Genomic DNA, 24,629 nt, shown 5'->3' on the forward strand with positions numbered 1-24,629 from the left:
CTTGATCCCCAGTATGGGGCATGCAGGATGTAGCCATTCAATGATTCTCTTATCATTGATGTTTCCATCTCTCTCTCCCTCTCCCTCTCCCTTCCTCTCTAAAATCAATAAAAATATTTTTAAAATTTTTTATTAAAAAAAGAATAAACCTCATTAAAAAAGAATCAACCAATGAATGCATAAATAAGTAGAACAACAAATCAACGTTTCTCTCTAAAATCAATTTTTAAAATATATATAAGTTTAGATATATATTTTCTTTTTTTCTTTCTTTTTTGATGGAAAGTAACCACCAAAACAATAACATTGCAGTTACTTGGGGGAAAGAGAAAAAAAACACTTGACTTGTATATGAATAGACAGGAAAGGAAAAGCCAGGGAATTGCAAGGTAGCATCCAAAGGAAAACACCAAGCCCGGCTGGTGTTGCTCAGTGCTTTAGCGTCGACCCATGAACCAAGAGGTCTCCGGTTCAATTCCCTGTCAGGGCACATGCCCAGGTTGCGGGCTCAATCTCCAGTGGAGGGTGTGCAGGAGGCAGCTGATCGATGTTTCTCTGTCATCAATGTTTCTGTCTCTCTATCCCTCTCCCTTCCTCTCTAAAAATCAATAAAAAACATTAAATTTTTAAAAAGAAAGAAAATGCCTAAAGTCAATGATGAAGTGATTTCAAACATTTGTTATCATAATTCATTTGAATAAGTTCAACTCTTCTATTACAGAACAGAGATTTTTGTTTAAACATGAGAAGCATAAATGAAATTTCATTTTCTTAAATGAAAATGCACGTAAGCATGTTAAATGTAAACATTCTGACCAGGGAAGGCAAGGTTAGGTGAAATAGAAAACTTCTCTTCAATTATTCATCAATTCCTTCCTTCCTTCATCATCATTTCTAATGCCTAAGTATGCCAGGCACTGACCTGGTGACCAGGGATCACAGTGACTAGAGCCAATGATGGCGAACCTTTTGAGCTCTGCGTGTCAGCATTTGGAAAAACCCTAACTTAACTCTGGTGCCGTGTCACATATAGAAATTCTTTGATATTTGCAACCATAGTAAAACAAAGATTTATATATTTTTTTAAAAATATATATTTTATTGATTTTTTACAGAGAGGAAGGGAGAGGGAGAGAGAGTTAGAAACACAGATGAGAGAGAAACATTGATCAGCTGCCTCCTGCACACCCCCCACTGGGGATGTGCCCACAACCAACGTACATGCCCCTGACCAGAATCGAACCCAGGACCCTTGAGTCCGAAGGCCGATGCTCTATCCACTGAGCCAAACCGGTCAGGGCAAATATTTATATTTTTGATATTTATTTTATATATATAAATGCCATTTAACAAAGAAAAATCAACCAAAAAAAATGAGTGTCATAGGTTCGCCATCACTGGACTAGACTAAGAGGTCAGGGAGGAGAGTGCTTTCCCCAACTCCTGGGGAGCTCAGTCTGTCCTGGACTCCCCTCACAGGGGGTGCCGTTTGTGGGAAGGCCAGGGATGTGGGGAAAGGGGACTTCTTGACCAGCTGGCCTGTCTTGACCTGTGGACCCTGACGCCTGTGGTGTGCCCAAATGCCCCTTTTCCTGCGGAATGAGCCGGGTGCTGGGCGGACTCACAGTGAAACCCTCATGCTGCATGGCTCCCCGAGTGAGGGCTGCAGTCTCCTTTTCCTCTGTGCCAGGGTCTCGACCTGGGTCCATGGACTCCCAAAGTGACTGTGGACAGGCTCAAATGGGTCTATAAACTAGAACAGAGAAAGAATTCCATCTTTATCTTTACTAACCCCACTGAAATCTAGCATTTTTTTCCAGCATGGAGCCGACAACCTCACAGGATTTTGTATCGCTCAGTTGTGGCAGGCGTCTTGAAATACTGCTTCCATTATTCTATTTTCAAACGACTGACATCATGAGGGCTGCTATTAAGACTTTAACCAAGAAGCCCATATATTAGTAGCATACATTTCTAAACAAGTTTGATCCTTGTATTTCACTATAATTGGTGTCCTTTGTACTCCTATGTGTTTTGTTTTTTACACTGAAAAACATTCTGGATGAGTCCATAGGTGAAGAGGCCAGCAGGGTCCAGGCAGGAGGAAGGTCAGGTGCCCCTGAAGTCCATCTCCTTTTGTTATTTTCGTGTCCAGGTGAGTCTGCCTGCAGCTTGCAGGGCCCAGCCAACAAGCCTGTCAGACCCAGAAGGCAGAGGCTCCAGGTCCCAGCTGTCAGAGGGAACTAGGTGACCACCTGCCGCCCAGATCGCCCCTCCCCTCACCCATTGTGTCTTCGGGGGCCTCTGGACCCCATAAGCATCCTGGGCAGGGGATCCATTCTGAGATGAAGGCAGCCCTTGTGATTCAGTCCAAAGCCCTAAGATGAGTTTTCCAGCTCTACACCCCCATCCTCAGCGACATCTTGGGGGGGGGGCTGTCCACCCCCCACATCACACACAACACCTTCATGATAAGACCTTCCATTGCTAGAGGGCACTGGTCACCTTGAGAATGAGAAAATCATCAACAAAGCCCAGCCCCAGAAGAGAGCACCAGGTGGCAGTCGGCTTGGATAGCGGCAGAGGCTCAGGGTGACTGAGGGGCCAGTGATGTTCCCAGCTACTCACCCGCCAGACTGAGCTACACCTGCATCCAAATCTCCCTCCTGTGGACAGAACAATTCTGTTTGTCTTCCCAAACCTCAGACTCTGAGAGCTGTCCTGGATCTGACTGGCTTAGGTAAGTTCAAAATGATGCTCATACCTGTTGCCTCTTTTGTTGTTGTTGTTTTAATATATTTTTCTTGATTTCAGAGAGGGAGGGAGAGGGAGAGAGAGAAACATCAGTGATGAGAGAGAATCATTGATCGGCTGCCTCCTGCTTGCCCCCTACTGGGGATTGAGCCTGCAACCTGGGCATGTGCCCTTGACCAGAATTGAACCCGGGACCTTTAAGTCCACAGGCTGATGCTCTAGCCACTTAGCCAAACCAGCTAGGGCCCTGGTGCCTGGTTTTTAATCCATTTGTTTTTCTTTTTATTATTACTTTGTAGGAGCTCCCCATAAAATTCTAGATACTTTTTTTTTGCATTTGTTGAATATATCTTCTTCCAGTTAACACATTAAATCTTTGAATATTTTTTCTTGGCATGGACCACTCTTAAATTGAAAGTGTAAATGGGTTTGTTACACCAATGATTCTGGAAGAACCAAACTATCCCTGCTCATCTCAAGACCCACTGGGCCTTGGTCTCTAAACCCTAATTCAAGCACCAGCCAAATCCTTAGAAATGCAGAGACCTAGACCCAAGTTTGAGGGCCGGGAGGAAGGGAGGGAGTGATCTGCATGAGAATACCGGAGGAATCTGTGGTGAAGGGTGGTCTCTGAGAGGGAGGGGTGAAGATGAAGAGAAGGAGAGAGGGAGGAAGCCCTCCCCTCGGCCAATTTGGGGTGGGTAAAGGAGACAGGTTTCCTAAAAATCAATATAGAATTCATTGATGTGACAGCACTATGATTCCCTGGTGTCTGCAGGCTTTTGAAAACCTGAAGGGCTGAGCTGCTAGTCTGCGTAGCAGAAATGTGGGTGAGGGCTGCAAGACTTGCCCCCCCCCCCAAACACTGGCTTAGTCAGTGCCAAGGAGGGCACAGAGCATGCCCAATCCAGCACCCCCAGTCTCAACCAGGCCTGTGCTGTGCCTATAGCAACACCTCCGAGGTGCGTTACATGCCACCAGTGATCATCACATCCTTGTCATCCTATGGGGAGTATCACCTCTATTGTGTATGTAAGAAAACGGGAGTTCAGAGAGGTTAAGTAATTTATTCACAGTCACACAGCTGTGAATTTATACCACTCCTCTTTCCCTCTTGCCTCTGTCCCTGTGACAGGGCTCTTGGTTCTCTCTGAAGAGAAGAACCAGAATAGTTATTATTATAGAACCTCGCCGGAAACCGGTTTGGCTCAGTGGATAGAGCGTCGGCCTGCGGACTGAAGGGTCCCAGGTTCGATTCCGGTCAAGAGCATGTACTTGGGTTGCGGGCACATCCCCAGTAGGAGATGTGCAGGAGGCAGCTGATCGATGTTTCTCTCTCATCGATGTTTCTAACTCTCTATCTCTCTCCCTTCCTCTCTGTAAAAAATCAATAAAATATATTAAAAAAAAAAAAAAGAACCTCAAAGGTTATCTTATCTTGTGCTTTACTAGTATATAAAAACTGTCAGAGAATGTGGGGGATGCAATGAAGTGTAATATTTCCAAACTTAAGACATGCTCTCATCAGCAGGTGCCTGGCAACCAAGCAAACCTTTGAATTTTGAAGATGTCCCCTCTGCAGGGGGAGGGAACCCCACCCACTCCCTACAGCAGGGGCCCAGATTGGAACAAGGAAGGACACGTGGGAACTGGAACCAGTGTCGTAGTTTGGCCTTTGTTTTAGGATTTTATCCCCAGGTCTAGCATCTATGGAACACGGGGTCAGATGTGGGCAGATGGATATGCCTTGTGGGGCAGTGGGGGAGGAGAGATGGGGAGGAGGATGATTCATAGCAGGAGTGAAGGCCAGAGATGAGGCCAGACAGGAACTTCTCAGCAGCAGAACTGGTTGAGGGTCAGAGTGAGGGAGTGACTGCTCTGATCTGCCCCTTAGTCCTGAGTTATCCAAGAGGGCAGCCAGCAACCAACTGTGGGTATTGAGCGCTGTAAACATGGCTCATCTGAATTGAGATGAGCTGTAAGTGTAAAATACACCCCAAATTTTGAAGCTTTGGTATGAAATAAAATAATGTAAAATATCTCATGAATATTTTTATATTGGCTACATGTCAAGATGACAATATTTGGCATATATTAGGGTAAAAAAATATATTAAAATGAAGTCCACCTATTTTTTTTCTTTTTGTTTTTAAAAAAACAGGGTATTTAAAATACAAAATTACAAATAAAATTATGCTTTCTAGTTTTATGGATAGCACTATTTTGGGCCAATTGCTCCTGCCTGGGTGAGTGAATGGGGGACAGAATGCCAGAGGGTGAGGCCCCTAAAGAGAAAGGCATTGATTGCCAACTACAGTTGACCCTTGAACAAGGGGGTGGGGGCTCAGGAGTGCCAACCTCCCTTGCAGTTGAAAATCCGTGTATAACTTTTGGCTCCCCCAAAACTTAATTACTGTTGATCAGAAGCTTTATGATAACAGTCGATTTACACATAGTTTGTGTGTTGCTTGCATTCTCACAATAAAGTAAGCTAGAGAAAAGAAAATCATAAGGAAGAGAAAATACATTTACTTCATTTATTGGAGAAAATCCCCGTGTAAGTGGACTGAGCAGTTCACACTTGTGTTGTTCAAGGGTCAACTATATTGCCCTTCCCGGAGGGAGACCTGTGCTAGTCTCACGCAGGAAGGATGGGAGGGACTGGAAGAACTCCAGGGAGTGGGACCCAGAGTTGACTGACTTGGCATTGGGGGGAAGGGCTCCTGAGGGTGGGGAGCAAATGGAATAGGATTATGTTCTTATGGCCGGGCCAGGGGACCTCCTGAGCAGTGGGAGGGTCTGGCTTGCCTCCCTTCCACCTGCCAGGCTGAAAGAGAAAGGTGAGAAAATCCTATTAGGACCTGAGCCATCCTGGGGAAAGCTACGTGGATCACTTTAAGGATTTTCCAAACAGAAACCTAAAAAAGACCTTGACATCCCTGGAGAAAAGAAAGAAATAATTGAGGGCCTTCTGGAAACATCTGTAGGGGAAGAGTTGGAAAGTAAGGTGGATGCTGATAAAGGGAGGGATTTCTCCAGCTCCTGTGTGGGTCGTGCTCTGGGCCTGGCTCACTGTTTGGCACCCTCACTTCCTGCTGGTCATTATTTTAATGACACCTCTCCCATGAGGCTTTTCCTGGCCATTTAACCCATCAAATCAAATTGTTAAGTAGGGATGTTAAAACATTTTATTTGATACCTTTAGTTCAAACGTAGTATTTTCCCTAATACCTTAAAAAAAAAATACCCTTCCTCTCCCTCCTCATTAGACCCTTACCGAGGCCCACAATCCCTGCAGGACCTCTGCGTGTCCTACAGTCATGCCAAAGGCCCACCCGGGGTCTCTGGCGCCCCCAGCCGGGCGGGGTCCAGACACTCCTGCTTGAGCAGCCCCAGGGGCGGTCAGATCAGAGTCGGACTGGGCTGGGGCAGATCTGTGTTTACCAGACATTTCTCAAGGCTTGGCTGATGTAACTGCCACCCGCATCAGCCTTCCTTGGGGAGAATGACGATTGTACTTGTTTTGCCCTCTTGTTAAAAATGCGGAATTATTTCTTTATTTTCAAGTGTCTTTCTTTTCCTTCTGTGCGTATCGCAGAAAAAAGCCGGAGCCCTGAAGCTGCGCTGCTCTCTTACCTCCAGGGCAGCCACGAGTTTCCTCTTGCTCCTTGGTCCTCTTTTCTGTTTGTTTGTTTGTTTTTAGTATGTTTAGTTGTGTTTTGCAAACATTTCTTTTCAATGCGTGTTTGAAAAGCAGCTCCTCCGCCCCGCGCTCCCTGCGGGCGCCTCCCACCCTTAAACCTCAGAACCGGTGGGTGTCACCCTGAGTCCTGGGGGCGTGTGGGTGATACCCGGGGGCGCTGGGCTCCCCCGACCCCCAGCCTGTCCAGGGCCGCGAGCGCCTCCAGTTGGGGCACTTCTCGGGGAAGAGAAAAGAACCGCCCGAACGGTCGTGGAACTTTCCCGTTGCCGTTCCTCCCGGACCTCAGGGTCCCCGGGCTCCCCCGGAGCGGGCGTGGGCAGCCAGGTCACAGATGGTCAAAGGTCCGAAGCCTCAGGGAGCGGGGAGCGGGCCGAGGTCCGGGGACGCGCAGACACCTGCGGCCTCTGGCGAGGCGGGGCGGTCCCCCAGCCCTGGCGCCTCCTTAAAGTCTCGGCTCCGCCCTGCCCTCCCCGTCGCTCGCCAGCAGTTCCACCCAAACGCCGGTCCCGCCGCCTGGGCTGAGAGCTGCCGAGCCGCGAGCCCGTGAAAAGCGCGACGCCCGCCCAGTCCCCGAGCCGGGTCCCGAGTCCCCGCGTCCCGGAGCCGCCGCTATGTCCAGCGAGGAGTTGGCGCGCAAGCTGCAGCGGAGACTGCAGCGCGGGGAAGCTCAGGAGGGCGGCCCGGAGCCCGCATCCCTCGCCGCCGCAGCCCCGGAGCCCGAGCCCGAGTCGCCCGCCGGGACGCCCGCTGCCAGCGCCGACGCCGAGCTGAGCGCGCAGCTGAGCAGACGGCTGCACATCAACGAGGGCGCGGCGCGGCCCCGCCGCTGCAAGGTCTTCAAACCCCTACACCGAGTTCCCGGAGTTCAGCCGCCGCCTCATCAAGGACCTGGAGAGCAAGTTCAAACAGTGAGCGCTGCGCTCGCCGTGCGCCCCAGAGGGCCCTGAGCCTGGGGACCTGGGAGGGAGGGAAGGAAGGTGGCGGTGGGTCGGCCCTTCTGGCCGGGAGTCCCAGGCTCCGCTCTGACGGGGAGGGTGGATAGTGCAGGAATCCCTGGGGTGCCCGTCGCATTTTACTCAGCGCCCCAGGTCCCGCGCGTCCCGAGTCTATGCCGGCGCGTTGGGGAACCCGCCCGGGCTGGGGGCACCGAAAGCAGGGCCCGCACACCCAGCTCAGAAGTGCCCTCCCTGGGGCAGCGGAGCCCAGCTCCCGGGTCCTGGGCCCCCGGGCGGCGACCGCGGGTCCCGCCCCCTCCGCAGCCTCGTTCTGCGATTTGCACCGAAGCACAACTTCTAGGAAACGGAGACGCGCCGCACCTCACCTGCCAGCTTTTATCTCCCAAGGGAGAAATTAGCCCTGTTGTCCTTTATCTTTTAAAATAAAAGAGGAAAGTTATCCTTGGCTGCCGCGCGGGGTCTGATGTACCAACAGAGGCGGAGAACTGGGAGTTGGTTAAACTCTTCGCAGAAGATCAGGGCGTTCCTGGAGCGAGCGGGTCCGGGAGCCTCCTGGGGGCGTCGCCTTGTCTCCAGGCGCCTGTCGGAACCGACACGGCAGCTGGCAGTTCTTGTCCTGCTGTGTAAGCCCCAGCCGGCGGGGAAGGCAGAGTAGAGAGCCCCCACTAGACGACCTTGTCGCTTGGGAGCTCCTGGGGCCTCAATTTTCTCAACTGGAGAATGGGAGCAGTAATCGTTCCTGCCCTTCAAGGCCATAAATTATTTTGCACACCGTAAGCTCCTAGCCGAGCTATTAATATTATTTCCAGAATAGGGCCGAGACCAGAAAAATGTCTGGGGGAGCGAGGCCTCCGGCCAGGTCATGCTTGGGGCGTTTTTAAAGCTCTTGGAATGTTTGTCCTCCTCGTGGAGGTTCTATTTAAGGGCGCCGTGTGGCCCGAGCCTGAGGCTGGGCTGTAGTCCAGCGCCAGCCCTGTGGGGAGGTCAGCAGAGGCAGGCACCCGGAGGCCACCGAGCCTTTTCCGTTTGCCTGACACCCCAATTTCTGAATCCCTGGCTTCCAGGCACTGTTCTCTGGTGTTCACACCTGATGGAGCAATTAAGGAAAGCTGAGTTGGGGCAAAAGAAATGCCTGCAACTGGGGCAGAGGTGGAAGAACAATCAGTGAGTGGTTTGTCAGAGTCCCTTTGATTTGTTTGGGATTATGCCTTTCGTGGGAAGACCAGTAGTTCCCCCAGTCCAGCTGGATTCAGGAAGGGCATCTTGGGGACCTTCTTCCAGTTGCTTTGCAGTTATTTGGGTTTCATTTATTTATTTTTATTACTATAATTTTTTTTCTGCAGAAAAGTCTTTGAGGGGACAAGTTTGTGAGTTGGCTGCCTAAGAGTAACAGAGGGAGTCCCCATAGTAACAAGGCCGTGGGGTCAGGTATGGCTGGATCCAGGTGCTCAGATGATGCTGGCAGTGCTTCGGTTCTATGTTTCTTAAGCCAGCTACCTCTCTTTTGTCCATGTCCAGGCCCTCCCTCCCCTGCCCCACTCTCAGGCTACCCAGACCCTACAAAAACAAGGATTCCTTGGCCCACCCCCTGAGCTTCCACAAACATAAGCACCTCCATCTGAGCTAATGAGCACCCTGCAGGTGCTTCTCCCAGTTTCACACATCTGGGAGCAGCTGAAGCTTTGCTCTCCCTACCTCACCAAGGTCAGGGGCTCCTCTGGCTGGGAGATTTTGTCACTTAAGTGTTCATCCACCCTCGGTGCCTAGAACATGGTAGAGACTGTAGTTAATAGACACACCACCCATCTTATGAAAGGGCCTTGACTACACCAGCCCAGGCAGGCAACAAATCCCCAAATGCCAAACCCCACTGTTGCCTTCCCAGGTGGGCGGGACCCATAGCCTGCCTGCCCCAATATGGGCAAGGGCAGCAGGGTGCAGGCCTCCCACCCCCCTGTGCTGACAGGCTCCAGCGGAGAAGGTCCCAGAGCCAGCTGGCCATCCAGAGGGAGCTCAAGGTGGCAGGAAAGCAGGAAGACCAGAGGGTGGCAGTGGGTGCTGGCCGCTCTGCCTTGATAGTCACATGGTGCTCTCCCTGTCGGTGTCTTCACATGGCCTTCTTATAAGGACACTAGTCATTGGATTTATGGCCCACCCTAATCCAGTGTGATTTCATTTTAATTTATTACATCTGCAAACTCTATTTCCAAATAAAGTCACATTCTGAGGTTCTGGATGACCATGAATTTTTTGGGGACCCTATTCAACCCATTACTGCGCGTGAGCAGAGATACCCAGACCATGGGGCACCATGATTGCCTCCTCCCCACCTTCTGGGGGGTATGAGGAAAGTCCGTTCAAGGATGCCCTCAGATTTAGGAACGTCAGACTCTTAACCAATTTAGGTTATCTGAGTGAGCTAGGAAGGTCAGAGACCTAACCAAAGCCAGGATGATCCCACCCCCAACAGAAGAGAATCAGTCTTCCCATAGCCCAATCCTAATTCAAAGGGAGTTGCCATCTAACTACGAAAACAAAGCCAAACAATCGAACCCCCACTGGTGCCAGGAGCGCAATTACTTTCAGTAGGAATTTTACTTTTAATCAGAGTTTCTAGATCCAGATTCTGATGTCACTTTGGAGTTTGTCAGAACCTGACTTGACCAGTACAGAGCACGCTCATTCTTTCGTTCGGGGCTAGAGAGATTCAAGCAGATACTGCAAAACATGCTTTGAACTTTTAAAGGTGATTTCTTGTATTTAAAAGTATTTTGCCTGGGGATTTCTTACATTTTTCAAGATTAAAAAACACACACACACCAAACAACTGGATTCTTCCTTCACAGCTTGTGAGCATGTTGGGTTCTTGGCATGGGGTCATTTGTCTTTGTATCCTGGCTCCTCAATGGTGAGTTGTAGAATAAAGAGAATTTTCTAATGAGTGTGGGAAGCCAGAGGCGTCATCGGCCAGGCCAGAGAAAGTTCCCTCTCCATTTCCAAGTGTGTTACTAGATAGCCTGAGCCTACAGAATAGTGGCCTGATTTTAAACGAAGAGTGAGAAGGCCCAGAAGAAACTGACTCTACAGTGTGTGTCCAGGACTGTAACAGGAGCTGGCGGAGTGGTCAAGGTTAGACAGGAAATTTCAATTACCCTGGAACTTAGCCAGGGGCCTCTTTCAAAGGGGGAGGTAACGAGGGCAGCCACTTAAGGGCAGGACCCAAATGCAACATCTGAAAATGCAGCTGTGATGTGTTTGCAGCATTTTAAAAGCGTGTGTTTCAATTCCCCGAAGAGAGGGTGGGAAGAGGAGCATTTGGCTATGGGAAAGTTGTCTTTTTATTAAGAATCCAAAATGATGATGTCATGGACACTCTGCCAACAACCAATTCCCGGGTCACCATTGAACCCCGAAAAGATGAGGTTGTCTTGGAACCCTTCATTCCTTGTCTTCCCCCCACCCCTAGTTTTCTTTTCTCCTCCCTCTCTGAGGGCGGGAGAAAGGGGGTGTGGGACCAGAGGGGTTTTGCCAAAGAGGTGAAAGGAGCCTTCTTAAGGAGGTTTGTACTGGGGGGTAGAGGTGAGGTGCTTCACCCAAACTCATCCACATCTTTTGAGTGAATTGACCTTAAAGATGGGAAAGGAGATGCAAATAAATGGAAGTTGAGTGCTTTTCCCTCCTTAGGGAAGGAGGACTTCTGACCTTCCTGTAGCTGCAGTCACAGGGATGCCCTTGGATTTGAAATTCTCTCACCTGCCCTGGATTTGCACGTTGAACTGTTCTGGATGAAGGTGGGGTGAGGGAACCCAGGGCTTGTTTGAATTCCTGGGGGGTGTTCAGCCAGAACCCAGGCTGGCTTCTGTTTCAGGGCCTTGGTCTCTGGCAGAAAGACAGCGTGACTTGGAACTGTTCCTTCGCCCAGTGAGCACTGCTTGTTTTTATTTGCCAGCATGCATGATGAGTGTGATGTGGGAGGGGCTCCTGAGGTCCACAGCGCCTGGCAGTTCTTTCTTTGCTGGAGTTTCCTCCCTCCTCTCTCTCAGAAGTGCCCTCCACCCTCCTTATTACAGAGCCATCTCATTTTATGAGAATTTGAAATTGAGTGAGTTATTAAAGCCTTACATTATGTAAAAAAAAAAAAAAATTAGTTAACAAGTGCCTGATTCAAGGTTGTACCATCCAAGGGACTCAAACTTGATTTATACTCTCAGCCCTGTGGTTTCCCCCACCTCAGTCTAACTAGGAAATAGAAATACCTTCTCCACTGAGTTTGGGGTGTCTGGTTTACGCGGGGCTACATCATGCTTGGTTTTGCAGCATGGCTGAGCCAGTGGGTCTCGGGAGCTGGGGACTGCCAGGCTGGTCTGCCTCAGGAAAGACATGCTGAGGTTAGGAGCCCAGCACACCCTCTAGGTTTTATGAATGTTTGCTTTTAGCTTGTTGTTTCATGAATGTGCAACTCAGGTACCCTTGTGCCACAACCTTTTGCAGCGGGGATTCAGGATCTGGAGAAGGGGCCGGGCACAAATGGATATACTAGACAAGAAATATAAACTTAGAAGGCATGGGGGAACCAGGTGGAGACCTACTCTCTAGTGGAGTAGCTCCCCAAATCTCAGGACCCATAGCTTTTTATTCACACATTTGCCCTTTAGCAAACCAAACAGACATATCAGTGGTAAGGTTTGGTAAACAATAAAGGATTATCAGGTTAGGGCAGTGGTTGGCAAACTGCGGCTCGGCAAACCGCGGCTCTCGAGCCACATGTGGCTCTTTTGCCCCTTGAGTGTGGCTCTTCCACAAAATACCGGCTCTTCCACAAAATACCAACTTCTGCGCATGGGCCACAAAATTTCAATTGCACTGTACGTGCGTGCCCACACATGGTATTTTGTGGAAGAGCCACACTCAAGGGGCCAAAGAGCCACCTGTGGCTCGCGAGCTTTGGTTTGCCGACCATGGGGTTAGGGGATTGCCTTCAGCCATTTGGTCAGCAGCAGGGTAATAAAATGCTGATTCTCAGCCCTTGCTGAATATCAAAGTCCATCAACCTTCTGATGGACTTCTCGCATTTATATGTTAACTACTTGTTGGTCTTTGCCTCCAGCGCCCTTGCACACTGACACATGCCTATATGCATGCTGACATCCATGCTCTCTCTCACATACTCTCTCACGCACTTACAATGCTTGGCCTCCACAGCATTTTGCGGTCCTCCTGGAAAAAGCCTCTATAGCCTCCTGCTTCTGTTTCCCTTGAGTGTTGATGATCGAGGGCACCCCTGGTCCTAAATCCTAGATGCTCCTTGGGGAGCCTATGTACAGGGACATCTGAGTTGTTAGAGCCTGACCCGGAATCTAACCAGCAACCTTCGGTGCCCAGTAGGACAGTACGATGCCCACCAACTGAGCCACACCAGTCAGGGCTCAACAAACTTAACAGCAACTCAGATTTAACATGATGCTGCTTGACAGGGAGGAAAGCAAGTCCTGGAAAAGTCACCCACCACCCGTGTACAAGACACCCCAGGAAGCCTAGCAGACCCTGTGAGGAGGCATTCTGCTGCCTTCATGGCAGGAGGTCCTGGTATTTCTGGACACAGTCAGAGAAGAGCAGCCAGCCAGTATTGGGAAGGAATTCAAACTGAGGCTTCTGGAGCCAGAGGATGGGGGCTGAGAGCTTTGAAGCACTGGGGAGGACCTGTGTGACCTCTGAGGGCAGAAGGTGGGCCACATGATTCCATGTGGTCTCACTCTCCTTCCTCTCTTCTGGTCATTGGCCTGGGGTTTCCCTCGCTGGGGCTGACCTCAGTTCCTGAGGGAAAAAAGAGGCAGAAGCTGGGGTCCCCAGTGTGACGTACTGCACCCTCGGAAGGGCTGCCTTGGTGTTACTTCCCCTGAGAGGGGGTCCAAGATGTGTTTGAGCCAGGCTACGGTCAAGCTCTGAAGGGGCTTAAAAACTCCAGATGGAAAGGAAGACTTGGTGGCACAGAAACCTTGGCCTTGGGTGTCTGCCTCCTTGAGCCCCTTGGTTAGAGCAGAGGTCCCTCCCCTCAAGCCTTCAGTCCCTCTGAAACATCTCCTCCAAGGGGTTTAGGACCCGTTTCCCCAGACATAGTTGAGACCCATTGGTTTGAAGAGAAAGAGGAGATTAGAATCTCACAGCTTAAAGAAAACACATTTTTTCCATTATAAAAGTATGTTTCCTGTTTAAATTTTCTTGTAAAATAGTGGAGATATTTATGTACGACTTCAAGAACGGAAGCCTCATGCTGTTCTGTTCCCGAGGGATCACCGCCAACAGTTTAGGTGTCTGTTCCTAAACAGGAATGCTGAGACCGGCTCTGCCGTCCTGTCATGTGTTAGGTGGGAGGCCTTTGGCTCAAGTGGCAGAAAACCCTGCCCCGAACTCACTCATCAGTAAAGAAATGCATCAGCTCACGTGACAGGGATCCAGAGGACAAGGAGGCCCTTGGGCCTGTTGGCTGCTTCCATCAAGGACTAGGGTCCGGTCCTTCTCTGCCGCCTACCACTTTCTCTGTTGGCTTTATCTTGTGCTGATAGCAAGATGACAAGGCTCCCCAAGTCACATCTAGGCAGGAAAGACCTGGGGTTCTTCTAAACAATGAGGAAATCTTTCCCAAGTCTTCCCCTCAGCCAGCCTCTGGCATCCCATGGCCAGCACTGGGTCATGGGCCCACCCAGCCCAGTGACTACCCAGAGGAAGGTGATGACCATGGTCGGACCACATCAGGGCTCCCTTCCCTGCGGGGCCAGTCCCCGGCCACAATGAGAGTTCTGTCATTGAGGAAGGGAAGGGGCCCCCTGTGTCCTTTGGGGTCTTTTCCTGAGCAGGGTGCTGTGGCTCTCTTCTGTCCCTCTGTGATTTTGTGTACATGAGAGGGGCTTAGACACGGGCTTGGATTCCAGAGACCAGGTAGCAAGCAGCCCATTCCCAGGGGCTCCTGAGTGCCTGAGTGTAGAGGTCATTTCTCTGGGACACTCACTTCTGCTGTTTTAGTGGAGACCCTTATGGTCTCTCTCTGCCTGTGGTTGTGGATCCCTGGCAGCTGGGAGCACTGTGTGTATGTTTGGGGGTGGAGGATGTGTGTCTGTGTCAACATTCCCTCGGCCAACTCTCAGCAAAACTGCTTTTGCCCGAAGTAGTCCTTTTACCTTACAGAGAGCCTGGCGTTGCTGGACCCACCACCCGGCCTCTGCATCTGGAGGGCCCACTGGCTTCCTGGGACAGATTGATCAGTGACACTCCTCACCTGCTTTGTCTTTGAAAACTCTTTGCTGATGCCTCCCCCGCTTCTCTCTCTTCTCTCCCCAAACCTCCTTTACTCTCCATCATCACCAGTCTCTGAGTTCCTCCCTTTGGAAGGGGCTGCAGAGGAAGAGTTGGTGAGTGCGTGGGGCCAGCCACCATCTTTGGCTGGGAGTCGAGTGCATGGAGGGCCCTCATTCCTTTCAGCGCTGCCTGGGGTTCTGTTGCCAGGGCCCCTTCTCGGCATGGAGGCCTTTGTACAGGCGTGGGTGGATGGGTGTGGGGGTGTCTGGCCTGGTTTTATCTTCTTTTCATCTCAGCCTGGGCACCCCCCGTGTTGGCTGAATGAAGGTCCATTCTTTGCTTTTGGAGGTGAGGACCGGGTTGCCAGTGCCAGCAGCAGTCTCCTTGGACAGTTCCTGGTTCCAGGCCAGCGGGAGCCTTGGGGAAGTAGGGACAGGACAGAGCAGTGATTCCTTCCAGCCTCACTGGGGCCTGATTCTGAAGGGATGACCCCACCTCTGGTGGCTGGTGTGGCTGCACGGTCTCTCACCACGCAAGGCTGCCCCTGGGTCACCGACAGGCCATTAGCCCTTTTCCACCGTGGACCTGGTTTGTGGAAATAGGAGGACGTACTTGGGGCTTTCATATTGTCATGTGCCCAGGGCTGGCCCCTCTACCCCATCCTGGTGGGAATGGCAGGGGGAACTGAGGGCTGCAGCTGGTCCCAGCTCTGGGGTTAGACACTCTGTGGACCCGCAGCCCCACCCAGCACTGCTCACTGAACACCCATTGTGCCTGGGACAGTGGCCCCAGCCATTACCTCTCCAACAAGAAGATCTGGCTGCTGACTACCCTAGCTCTGTGCTCAAGGGACCTGGTGAACTCTGTCCTGGCCTTGGAGAGGTGCTGTCCCCGATCCTGCCCACTCTGCCCTGGTGACAGGGTCTCTGCCCTTCCCTAAATGCCTCATGCTTGCCCCACCCCACCCTGCCCTACCCACAAAGGCCAATTTTACTGAGCACTGGGCTCCCCAACACCACCTAACAACCATTGCTTACAGAGCACCTACTGTGTGCAGGCACTGTTTCTAGCATTTACACATCAGAATCACTGAGATGGGTACTATCATCCCCCATTTACAGATGAGGAAACTGAGACACAGAAGCTAAGTCACTTGCCCAATGTCACACATGGTGTAAGTGGAGTGATTGGAACCCAGGCAGCCTGTACTCTTGTCCCCTGTGCCAATGCGCTTCTCTCGTTAATTAATATCATTCCACCTCCAGCTTCTCAGGCTCCAAATCTCAGCTGTCCTGGCAACCCCCCCTCCATAGACAGGTGGGGCCACGCATGGCACAGCCTCTGCCGGCTTCCTGACCTCCAGACCTCACTGGACCACCTGCCCTAGGCCTGGGCAGCTTCCTCCTAGACCAGTGATGGCGAACCTATGACACGCGAACTCATTTTTTTGGTTGATTTTTCTTTGTTAAATGGCATTTAAATGTATAAAATAAATATCAAAAATATAAATCTTTGTTTTACTATGGTTGCAAATATCAAAAAATTTCTATATGTGACACGGCACCAGAGTTAAGTTAGGGTTTTTCAAAATGCTGACACGCCCAGCTCAAAAGGTTCGCCATCACTGTCTTAGACTGTCCTCCTCCCATCCATCCTCTTGCCAGAGCCCAGACCTCATTACCTTGTTTTCTGTTTCAGAACCTTTGGGGACAACATACAACATTTGGTAGCTCCCTATTGCCCACGGAACAAAGTCCAGACTCCTCATGAGCACCTCAAGGCCAGGCCCCGCTGGCTATTGCATTCCTCTCACGCCGGTTCCCCCAGCCTGGCCCTCCTCTTGCTGGCCTGATGGCCCCCCACAGCCTCTCTCCCACACCCTGCATTGTCTAATTGGTTACACTTAGTTATTATTATAGAACTGTCTGTTATTGTTGATTTTGCGAGGTTCCCCTCCCCCTCCATAGGGTTTGCCCTGGGAAGGCAGGGGTGGGTCTTTGTGGTTGTTTGTGTGGCTAACTTCTTCCTCCAGGCCCCCGGTCACCCCAGGGCCAGGGCCAGGGCCATTGGAGGGCAGGGGTGCCTTGACCCCAGCAGAGGGTCTTCCTCTGGAGCTGCACTGAGGCCCTAATTAGTGCCCCAGGGGAGCTGGGCAGCTCACAGGGCTGTCAGAGGAATGGGAGCTCTCAATGAGGTAGTACAGTTCCTTCTAGCAGTGACACGGACCACATGCCACACGGGCACACGCCTGTAAGTGAGATGTGGAAAAAGGTAAGTGACCACCTTCTCAGGTTGTCCCCAAGATCGCGTGACTACTTGGTGTGCGGTCACAGCCTTAATTAGGTCACTCCAGTTCCAGCCCCATGTTCTTTCCACTGAGGGAGCTGCAGGTCCCTCTGGCCCCGGCAGGGCCGCTGGATTTAAGGTGGTGCCAGCCCAGAGCAGGGACACAGGGGAAGGACTGGCCGGCAGGGAAGCAGTGGGTGGAGAGCCAGACTCTGAGGGCGGCAGCCAGGTGCTCTTCCTCCCCGTTTGGAGCCATAGCCTCGTCCTCCACTGCCCACTTCAGCTGGGCCTGCGGCCCCGGCCTCCCCCTGGCCATTTCCCTCCCAGACTCCTCCTGGTCTTGGGGGTCAAGAGGGGTGAGGCACTGCAGGGGCTACCCCAGGCCTGACCAAGTCTGGGTATGAAAACCCCGGTGGTTTGGGGGCACCTGTCCCCCGAGAGTCACAGGGCTCCTGGGAATTCCCAGAGCTGGGTTTCCAGGGGCTCCTCTGCCTGGTTGTCTGGCCCCTCAGGACTTTTACGGGGAAAGTTGGGAGCGAAGGGGAGGCACCCCCTTCCTGCACACTCACAGCAAAGAACCCACCATCAACCGGCTCGACATCCCTGATCAGAAGAGCCTTTTACCCTCCCCTCCCCCCAATCAGTCTTTGTCCAGAGAGGCTTCCCTTGGGACCCGACTGTGGAGTCCTCACAACCTTGGTCCTTTCGTCTCACCTCCTTTCTGGGTGGATTGCCTGGCACTCAAGATTCCCAGATCCACTCACCCCATTCCCCTGTCCCCAAACAGTCTCCAGCCCATATTTGCCCAAACCCAGCAAGAGTGCCCCAATTTCCAAAGGACTAAGGGGAGGCCCCAGGATGAGGGTCTTTCTCTTAAGGAGATAATAGCAACCAAAACTAGAAAAGTGAGCCCTCATTGATAAGCTGAGAGTTTATCTGCCTTCCTTTCATTTTGGCAACAACTAGACACAGGAGGAAAAGGAAGCTCAGAGAGTTCGAGTAACTTGCCCAGGGACACACAGTACATGAGGTCACCAGGGGTTTGAGCCAGGGGAGTCTGACCCCAGGAGCACGCTCCCAGCCACTGCTGCCTTCCACCTTCCTCAGGAGGAGCCCATCCAGGCTCCAGGAGGAGGAATTGTTACTGTCACACTTGCGTTGCTGAGTCAGAAGCTTGCCAGGGCTCTTCCCTCTGCACCCCACCTTTCAGTTCCTTTGTGGTCAGAGGGTATTTGTGCCTTCAGTGTGGCTGAAATACTGCACCACTGACCTGTTATGGCATTGTCTCTGGCATGTTCCTTTGGGGATGGCCATGGGGACTGGTTTGCTTTGTTTCCACTCTGGGTTGCTGGCATCAGCAGGAGGGTTTGCATTGAGGTCTTCCCACTATTGAGTTATGGCATCCAGTTTAAGAGCATGAGGCTGGGAGTTGGGGGACTTGGTGCAGCGAGCTGCTGTCCTGTGCCATCACCCCTTGCCATCTCGCTTCCTGAATCCATGTGGCAGTCCCCGGTAGGGCCACTCCCCGGCATGCATTTGGGACTAAGTAGATTTCCCTGACTGCACTGAAGCCTGAGTAGCAGCCGCCTGGCTCTGCCTCCCCTCTGCTGTCTTGTGAGGAGCTGAGCACACAGTGGGTGTTCTGTAACGGGGGAGCTCAGCTCTGCCCCACTTTAAAAAAATTTTTTTTTTATTGATTTTAGAGGAAGGGAAAGAAAGAGAGAAAGAGAGAGAGGTATTTGTTGTTCTACTTATTTATGCATTCATTGGTTGATGCTTGTATGTGCCCTGACCAGGGATTGAACCCACAACCTTGGCGTATTGGGACAATGCTCTAATAAAGTAGCTATCCGGCCAGGGCTGCCCCCACTTTTCTTTAAGAGCTTTCAGACACCGCGTATGATGTGTGGAACTACAGGGTGCTGTGGCTGACGGTGGGGACAAGACCCAGCCTCCACTGGTCTCCTGCAGCCTGCCAAGAGGTTGGCCTTGTGCCAGAAAAGGAAGGAATTGGTCACAATGAGAACCCGCAGCACTGGCTGTGCACAGAACAGGTGAAGCTGGTGTTCATCTGTAGCCGGTACCACTCCCACCTCACCATCGCCCCCCTGCATCCCTCCATGGCTAGGACTACGTGGCATTTCCCAACTGGGCCCCCTGCCTTAGTCTGTTCATCCCCCACCCCCCCAAAAAAATCCATTCTGCACACAGAGCTGAGAGGTCTTTCTGAAACAGCTATCTGATGTTGTGTCTCTGCCTCAAACTCTTGGAGGGTCGCCTTCTGTTGCCCTTTGACAGACACAACTCTCCCAGAATGCTTTGTGAGAGTGGGCCCTCTGCGCCCTTCTGGGACATCCTGGCCCCTCCGGACTAGACTGGTGATGGTGGCTCCCTCTCAGCACATTTGCTCCCCTGTCCCAGCCACCTCCTTCCACTCCAGCTCTGCCCAAGTTCCGGCCTTATCACAGCTCAACTGTCTCTTTGTACCTCTGCTTCCCGCTGGGACTAGTCTTTGTGCTTTCCTCCTGCTCGGGAGTGGCCCCAGGTAGCTAGGAGCCGGGAGGTGAGTGAGAGGGTGAATAGAACTTGACAAAGCCGGGAGCTCATTCGACAAAGCTGGCTGGGAGCAGCCTGATTGGAAATCAAAGACTTTGGGCTCAAGCTTTTGTACTTAACTCCTGCGAGTCCCCCGGGCCCTTGCTCAGAGCCTGCTTACTCTTACTTTGCAAGCAGTGGTAACACACTTGGAGATCTGGTTTCCCTGCAGCAAGCAGGAAGGAAAGAAGGAAGGAAGGAGCAGCAGATGACTTGACAGCTGGGAGGTGGAGGGGGACCCACACAAAGACTAGGAAACCCGAGACTAAGAGAATGGGGAACCAGGGGAGTCTGGAGGAGGAGGGACCGTCCTGTGACTTGGGGAGTCCGGAGGCTCATGTGGATAGGCCCAGTTAGGGATCCGCACAGTGAGAAGGTGGGGGGTGGGGGGGGGCGACCCAGGAAAGGCCACTCACCTTGGGGATAGTCTGGCACAGTGCCTTTCTCCTACTTGAAAGAGCCTGGGCACCAGCAGGAGTCATAAAAACGCAGGGTCTGATCCAGCAGGTCTGGGGCGGGGCCTGATATTACGTTTCTAATGATCCTGGGTGACCTGGTCCAGGGACCACACTTTGAGTAGCCAGCCCCTGCCTGTTTGAAATACATGATTTCCATACAAGGCCTTTTGAAAGAAAAGTGGGGGTGTTCCGATGTCCTGGTGGAGTCTGAGGCATGATCCACCAACACTAAGGCATTTTCTGGGGCACTGCCACCGCCCTGAGAGCCCCCTTCTGAGGGGTCCCAGGGGAGTTTCTGATGGCTGAGCCTTCAGACAAAAGCTGGCGGCTTCTTTCTTCCATTAAGGCTAGATTATTTGTGTGCTGAAAACCAAGAAAACCCAGGGGCTCCGCACAGTGGGAGCCCAGTGATTTGTGGAAAGAGGAGCTGCCAGCTCTGGGCCCACATTGGAAACTGGCCCTCGCTCCCTTGCTAGCGGGCCTTTGGTGGGGTGGGGACTAGGCATCACTGGCCCCTCTGGCCAGGCTGGGGGCTTTTCTAGGTCATAGGCACACACAGCTGTGTGTTCAGAGATCTCAGCCTGGCCTTGCTGACCTACCCCAGTCAGTAAAGAGTGGGCCCTTGGGAGCAGACCTAATCCTCTGACATAGGATGGCTAGGCGGGGTCCCTCACTAAGGGCTGGTGGAGATTCAGCGCAGGGAGCCCCGCAGGCTGTGGATTTGGGTTCCCTGCTGAATGCTAAGATGGTGGAACCTGTTTGAGGCCTGGTTGGGTGTGGGCAGCAATGCAGAGCAGAAGCCCTGGAAGCTGTCGGCTCCTTCTTCGTGGCTGCAGACAGGCACTGCTTTTAGAAATAGCTCCCTCGCGCTGGCTGCTTCCCAGGTGCAGGGGCCAGTGCAGGCGTCTTATCTCCGTTTGGCCCCTCTCCCACCCTGCACGGCACAGATGGCTCTCACACTCAGTCTGCAGAGGGCCCCAGCCCAGGCCTCTCCCAACTGAGTGGCAGGGCTGGGCTTGAACCCGGCCTGTGTCAGCAGGGCCATCCCAGTGCTGCTCGGACCAGAGACTCTCCCTAACAAAACCTGGAGAGTATGCAGATGACAGGGACTGAGGACATTTTAAAGATTTAAAAATATATTTATTTATATGTGTTTTTTAAAATTGATCTCAGAGAGAGGAAGGGAGAGGGAGAGAGAGATAGAAACATCAATGATGAGAGAGAATCATCCATCCACTGCCTCCTGCAGGCCCCCTATCCGATTGAACCTGCAAGCCCGGCAAGTGTCCTGACTGGGAGTCCACTGTCAACCTTTTGGTGCACAGGACCACGCCCAACCCACTGAGCCACGCTGGCCAGGGCAGGACTGAAGACATTTTAAAGCAAAAACGTGGGGAAAGGTCACCAATCCCGAGGAGGGCTAGAGGGAAGCCCCAGGAAACACAAAAGGGTGCTAGGTTTTGGGATTACATGTGGTTTTTCTTTAATATCCTGGGTTGTCTTTAATAAGAAAAAGCTGGGTTAAAATTTAAATTATAGAAAAAAAGGAGCTAAGGTATTAGTAGTGGGGAGCCAACGGCTTAAGGGAATTCTAATAATCCTGCAAGCATTTGAAAGATGTAAACTGTGGGGAGGAAAAGAACATATTTTGATGGTTTGAAATGGTGGGGGTGTGAATGCAGGTTTAGTCCAGGCTTGTAGAGAGAGAGAAAGTCCCAGCTAGGCTTAGGGCTGGGACCCTGCCTGCGGGGACTCACTGGGCCGTGGTTGCCCTCCCTCTCCAGGCCCTCCCCTTCCAGGTTCCCCTGTGACCTGGTCCCACATCCCAGTGCTGGGAAGTGACATCTGTCTCCAGGGGCAATGCCTGGCAGGTGGCCCTGCCAACTGGGCAGTGCGGGTGGGCCTGACTCGGGCAGGTTGTTCTAGGTCAGTGATGGCAAACCTATGACACACGTGTCAGAGGTGACACGCGAACTCTTTTTTGGTTGATTTTTCTTTGTTAAATGGCATTTAAATATATAAAATAAATATTAAAAATATAAGTCTTTGTTTTACTATGGTTGCAAATATCAAAAAATTTCTATATGTGACACGGCACCAGAGATAAGTTAGGGTTTTTCAAAATGCTGACACGCCGAGCTCAAAAGGTTCGCCATCACTGTTCTAGGTGCTGTTTCCTTTTCTCAGGGCTGGATTCCAAATGGCAAGGAAAGTGATAGCATTTTCATGGGGCAGACAGCAAAAGAATTTTCTAGAATAAGGACATATCCAACTTCATTCGCCTTTCCCACAGGCCCCAAAGTGTGATGCAAGATGAGCGATTTTCAGCGGCCTTGTCTAAAGGGGCTTCCACACTGCAGTTGCTTGAGAAGAGGGCCTCTGAGCACATTAAGGAAGGTTGTTGTACCCTCTGGGCCGGCCTGGGCACCTCCGCTCAGGGTCTGCACCTCCAGCACCTGTAGCCACACCCACCATGGGATGTGGTAATAATGTAGAGCAGGGTTCCTCAAACTTTTTAAACAGGGGGCCAGTTCACTGTCCCTCAGACCGTTGGAGGGCCGGACTATAGTTTAAAAAAAAAACTATGAACAAATTCCTATGCACACTGCACATATCTTATTTTGAAGTAAAAAGACAAAACGGGAACAAATACAATATTTGTATTTGCATGTGGCCCATGGGCCATAGTTTGAGGACCCCTGATGTAGAGAATCTTACAACCTTCAGAAAGGCCCTTATCTTTTTAACACCTGACTTCCCCCAGAAACTCCTCTCTACCTTAGCTTTGGCTAACCTGTCTCTGCGAACCGTCCTTGGAGGGGCAACCTTGGCATTGGGTAAGGACTGGCCTGATATCAAATCGTCCTTCCCCAGAACCTACCTCCGGTGGCCATGCCTCCCAGCCCCAGGGTTGGGCTGCAGGCTTGGGCATCAGGATGGATGTCCTCCTGGCTAACCTCACTAGGTCTAGTGACCTTGGGCTGGTTGACCTTGATGGGCCTAGTTTCTTCATCAGCCTAACAGTACTACATCCCTCAGAGGATGTGTTGGGGGTTTAAATCAGTTTAAATTTATTTGAAGGGCTTGGCTGGTGAGACTTTCTCCAAATGTTTGTAAGATGGCAACATCAGTATTCTCTTGGCCAAAAATGAATGACTTCGCAGATTTGGGCGGTCCAAACATCATGCTTTAAGACCAAAATCAGAGTCCACCCACATTCAGGACTCAGCAATGTGGCTCCTATCACTTCTGCCACAGGCTTCATATATAAGCTGTAAGAGGTGTAAATCTCACAGTTGCAGTAGTGGTCTGTTCATTGGGACATTGAGTAGGCACCGTGCCCCCGGCCCCCCTTCCAGTGGAGGGGCACATGGTATAAACTCAATTAATGATCATTTTTGCGTTCCCCACGCCCATGTAAAGCCAAGCTCCTGTTTGGAAGTCCCAGGTTCATTGTGATCCACCCAGGACTTGGCTTTGCTGCCTACCTCAGCTGTCACCGTCTGTCAAGTGGGTGACTAATCGCCACTTTACAGAACTGTTGAATGCAGCGAGGTGATTTAGCACAGTGCCTGGCACTTAGTAAGCTCTCAATAAAACAAGAAACAGGTGGCTATTAGTGATTCTTCATAGGACTTGTAAAGATGAGAAGGATTAGGATCTGAGACAAAGCGTCGTGAACTGCAAAGCAGGCCGGTTTTAGTTATTAGACACTCTGAATCCCATTGTGTGTGCGGCACACGTAGGTAGTCTGAGATCCTTGGAGAGGAGCAGATAACACAGTAAGGGGCCCTGGGCAGTTTTTTGCCTCTCTTGCAAATGCAGGCCCTGAAGGAAGGGACTGTGGACAAACCCTCCTAGACGGTCTGAATGATCAATCCCAGCTCCACGGGGAGGAGTGAGGATGCCACTCCTGGGATCACTTTATAGTCCTGCCAGGACTTGCAGAGATGGCACTTGGCCGGGGCTTCCAGCAGGAACGACGAAAGCAGCCTTTGCTGCGTCCCTGGGACTGAGGCGGTGGCTGGCTCATGACCCCTTCCTTCCCTGTCTTTCTTGGCCCTGGAGATGTCCCCTCTTTGTCTACACACTGTCTATTCCTGTGCCAAGCTGGTGGCTCACGGCGGGACCCCAGCGGGGGCTGCGGGGCTGCTCGGCTGCAGCTTCGGCTCTTTCTTCTGTCTGGGATCTGCCCCCTGGGTGGTGGGCTCTGCTTCCAGGCAGGAAAAAGTGGTCAAACCAAACTTCCAGCCCAGTCACAGCAAGTGGAATTCCTTAACCTGTTTCCAGTCTGTGCTGAGTCCCTTTCTGACATATTTGCCCTTTTTCTTAGGCCTGGAGAATGTTTGAAGCTTCCGGGCCTAAAATAAAGGTTTTCTAAACCTTCTGAACTCCTCTCAACCAGAATCCAGATGAGAAAAACAAGAAGAAAGTCTCCAAGCCCCTCCCCACGCATGGCCTCCTATCCACAGCTCCTCTGTGCTGGGGGGGTGGGGGGGTGGGGGGGTGGAGACAGGGAAGAAGGGGCGGGGGGAGGCATGTCGCTCCAGGTTAGGGGAGCAGGGAGACCCTGGTCCTCCTCGT

At 51.7% G+C, this 24,629-nt stretch overlaps 1 protein-coding gene across 1 annotated transcript in view; it reads left to right on the forward strand.

The window, feature by feature from the left end:
* Positions 1–6,955: 6,955 nt before the first annotated feature.
* EFHD1 (EF-hand domain family member D1) overlaps positions 6,956–24,629 on the forward strand; it is a 39,196-nt gene continuing 21,522 nt past the window's right edge. Inside the window, 2 exon segments of the mRNA XM_006082649.3 lie at positions 6,956–7,296; positions 7,298–7,365. Of these exon segments, the coding sequence (XP_006082711.1) occupies positions 7,069–7,296; positions 7,298–7,365 (296 nt within the window). The 5' untranslated portion in view covers positions 6,956–7,068.

The sequence above is a fragment of the Myotis lucifugus genome, unplaced genomic scaffold (genome assembly GCF_000147115.1).
Source record: "Myotis lucifugus unplaced genomic scaffold, Myoluc2.0 scaffold_3, whole genome shotgun sequence".
NCBI classification, from domain to species: Eukaryota; Metazoa; Chordata; class Mammalia; order Chiroptera; family Vespertilionidae; genus Myotis; species Myotis lucifugus.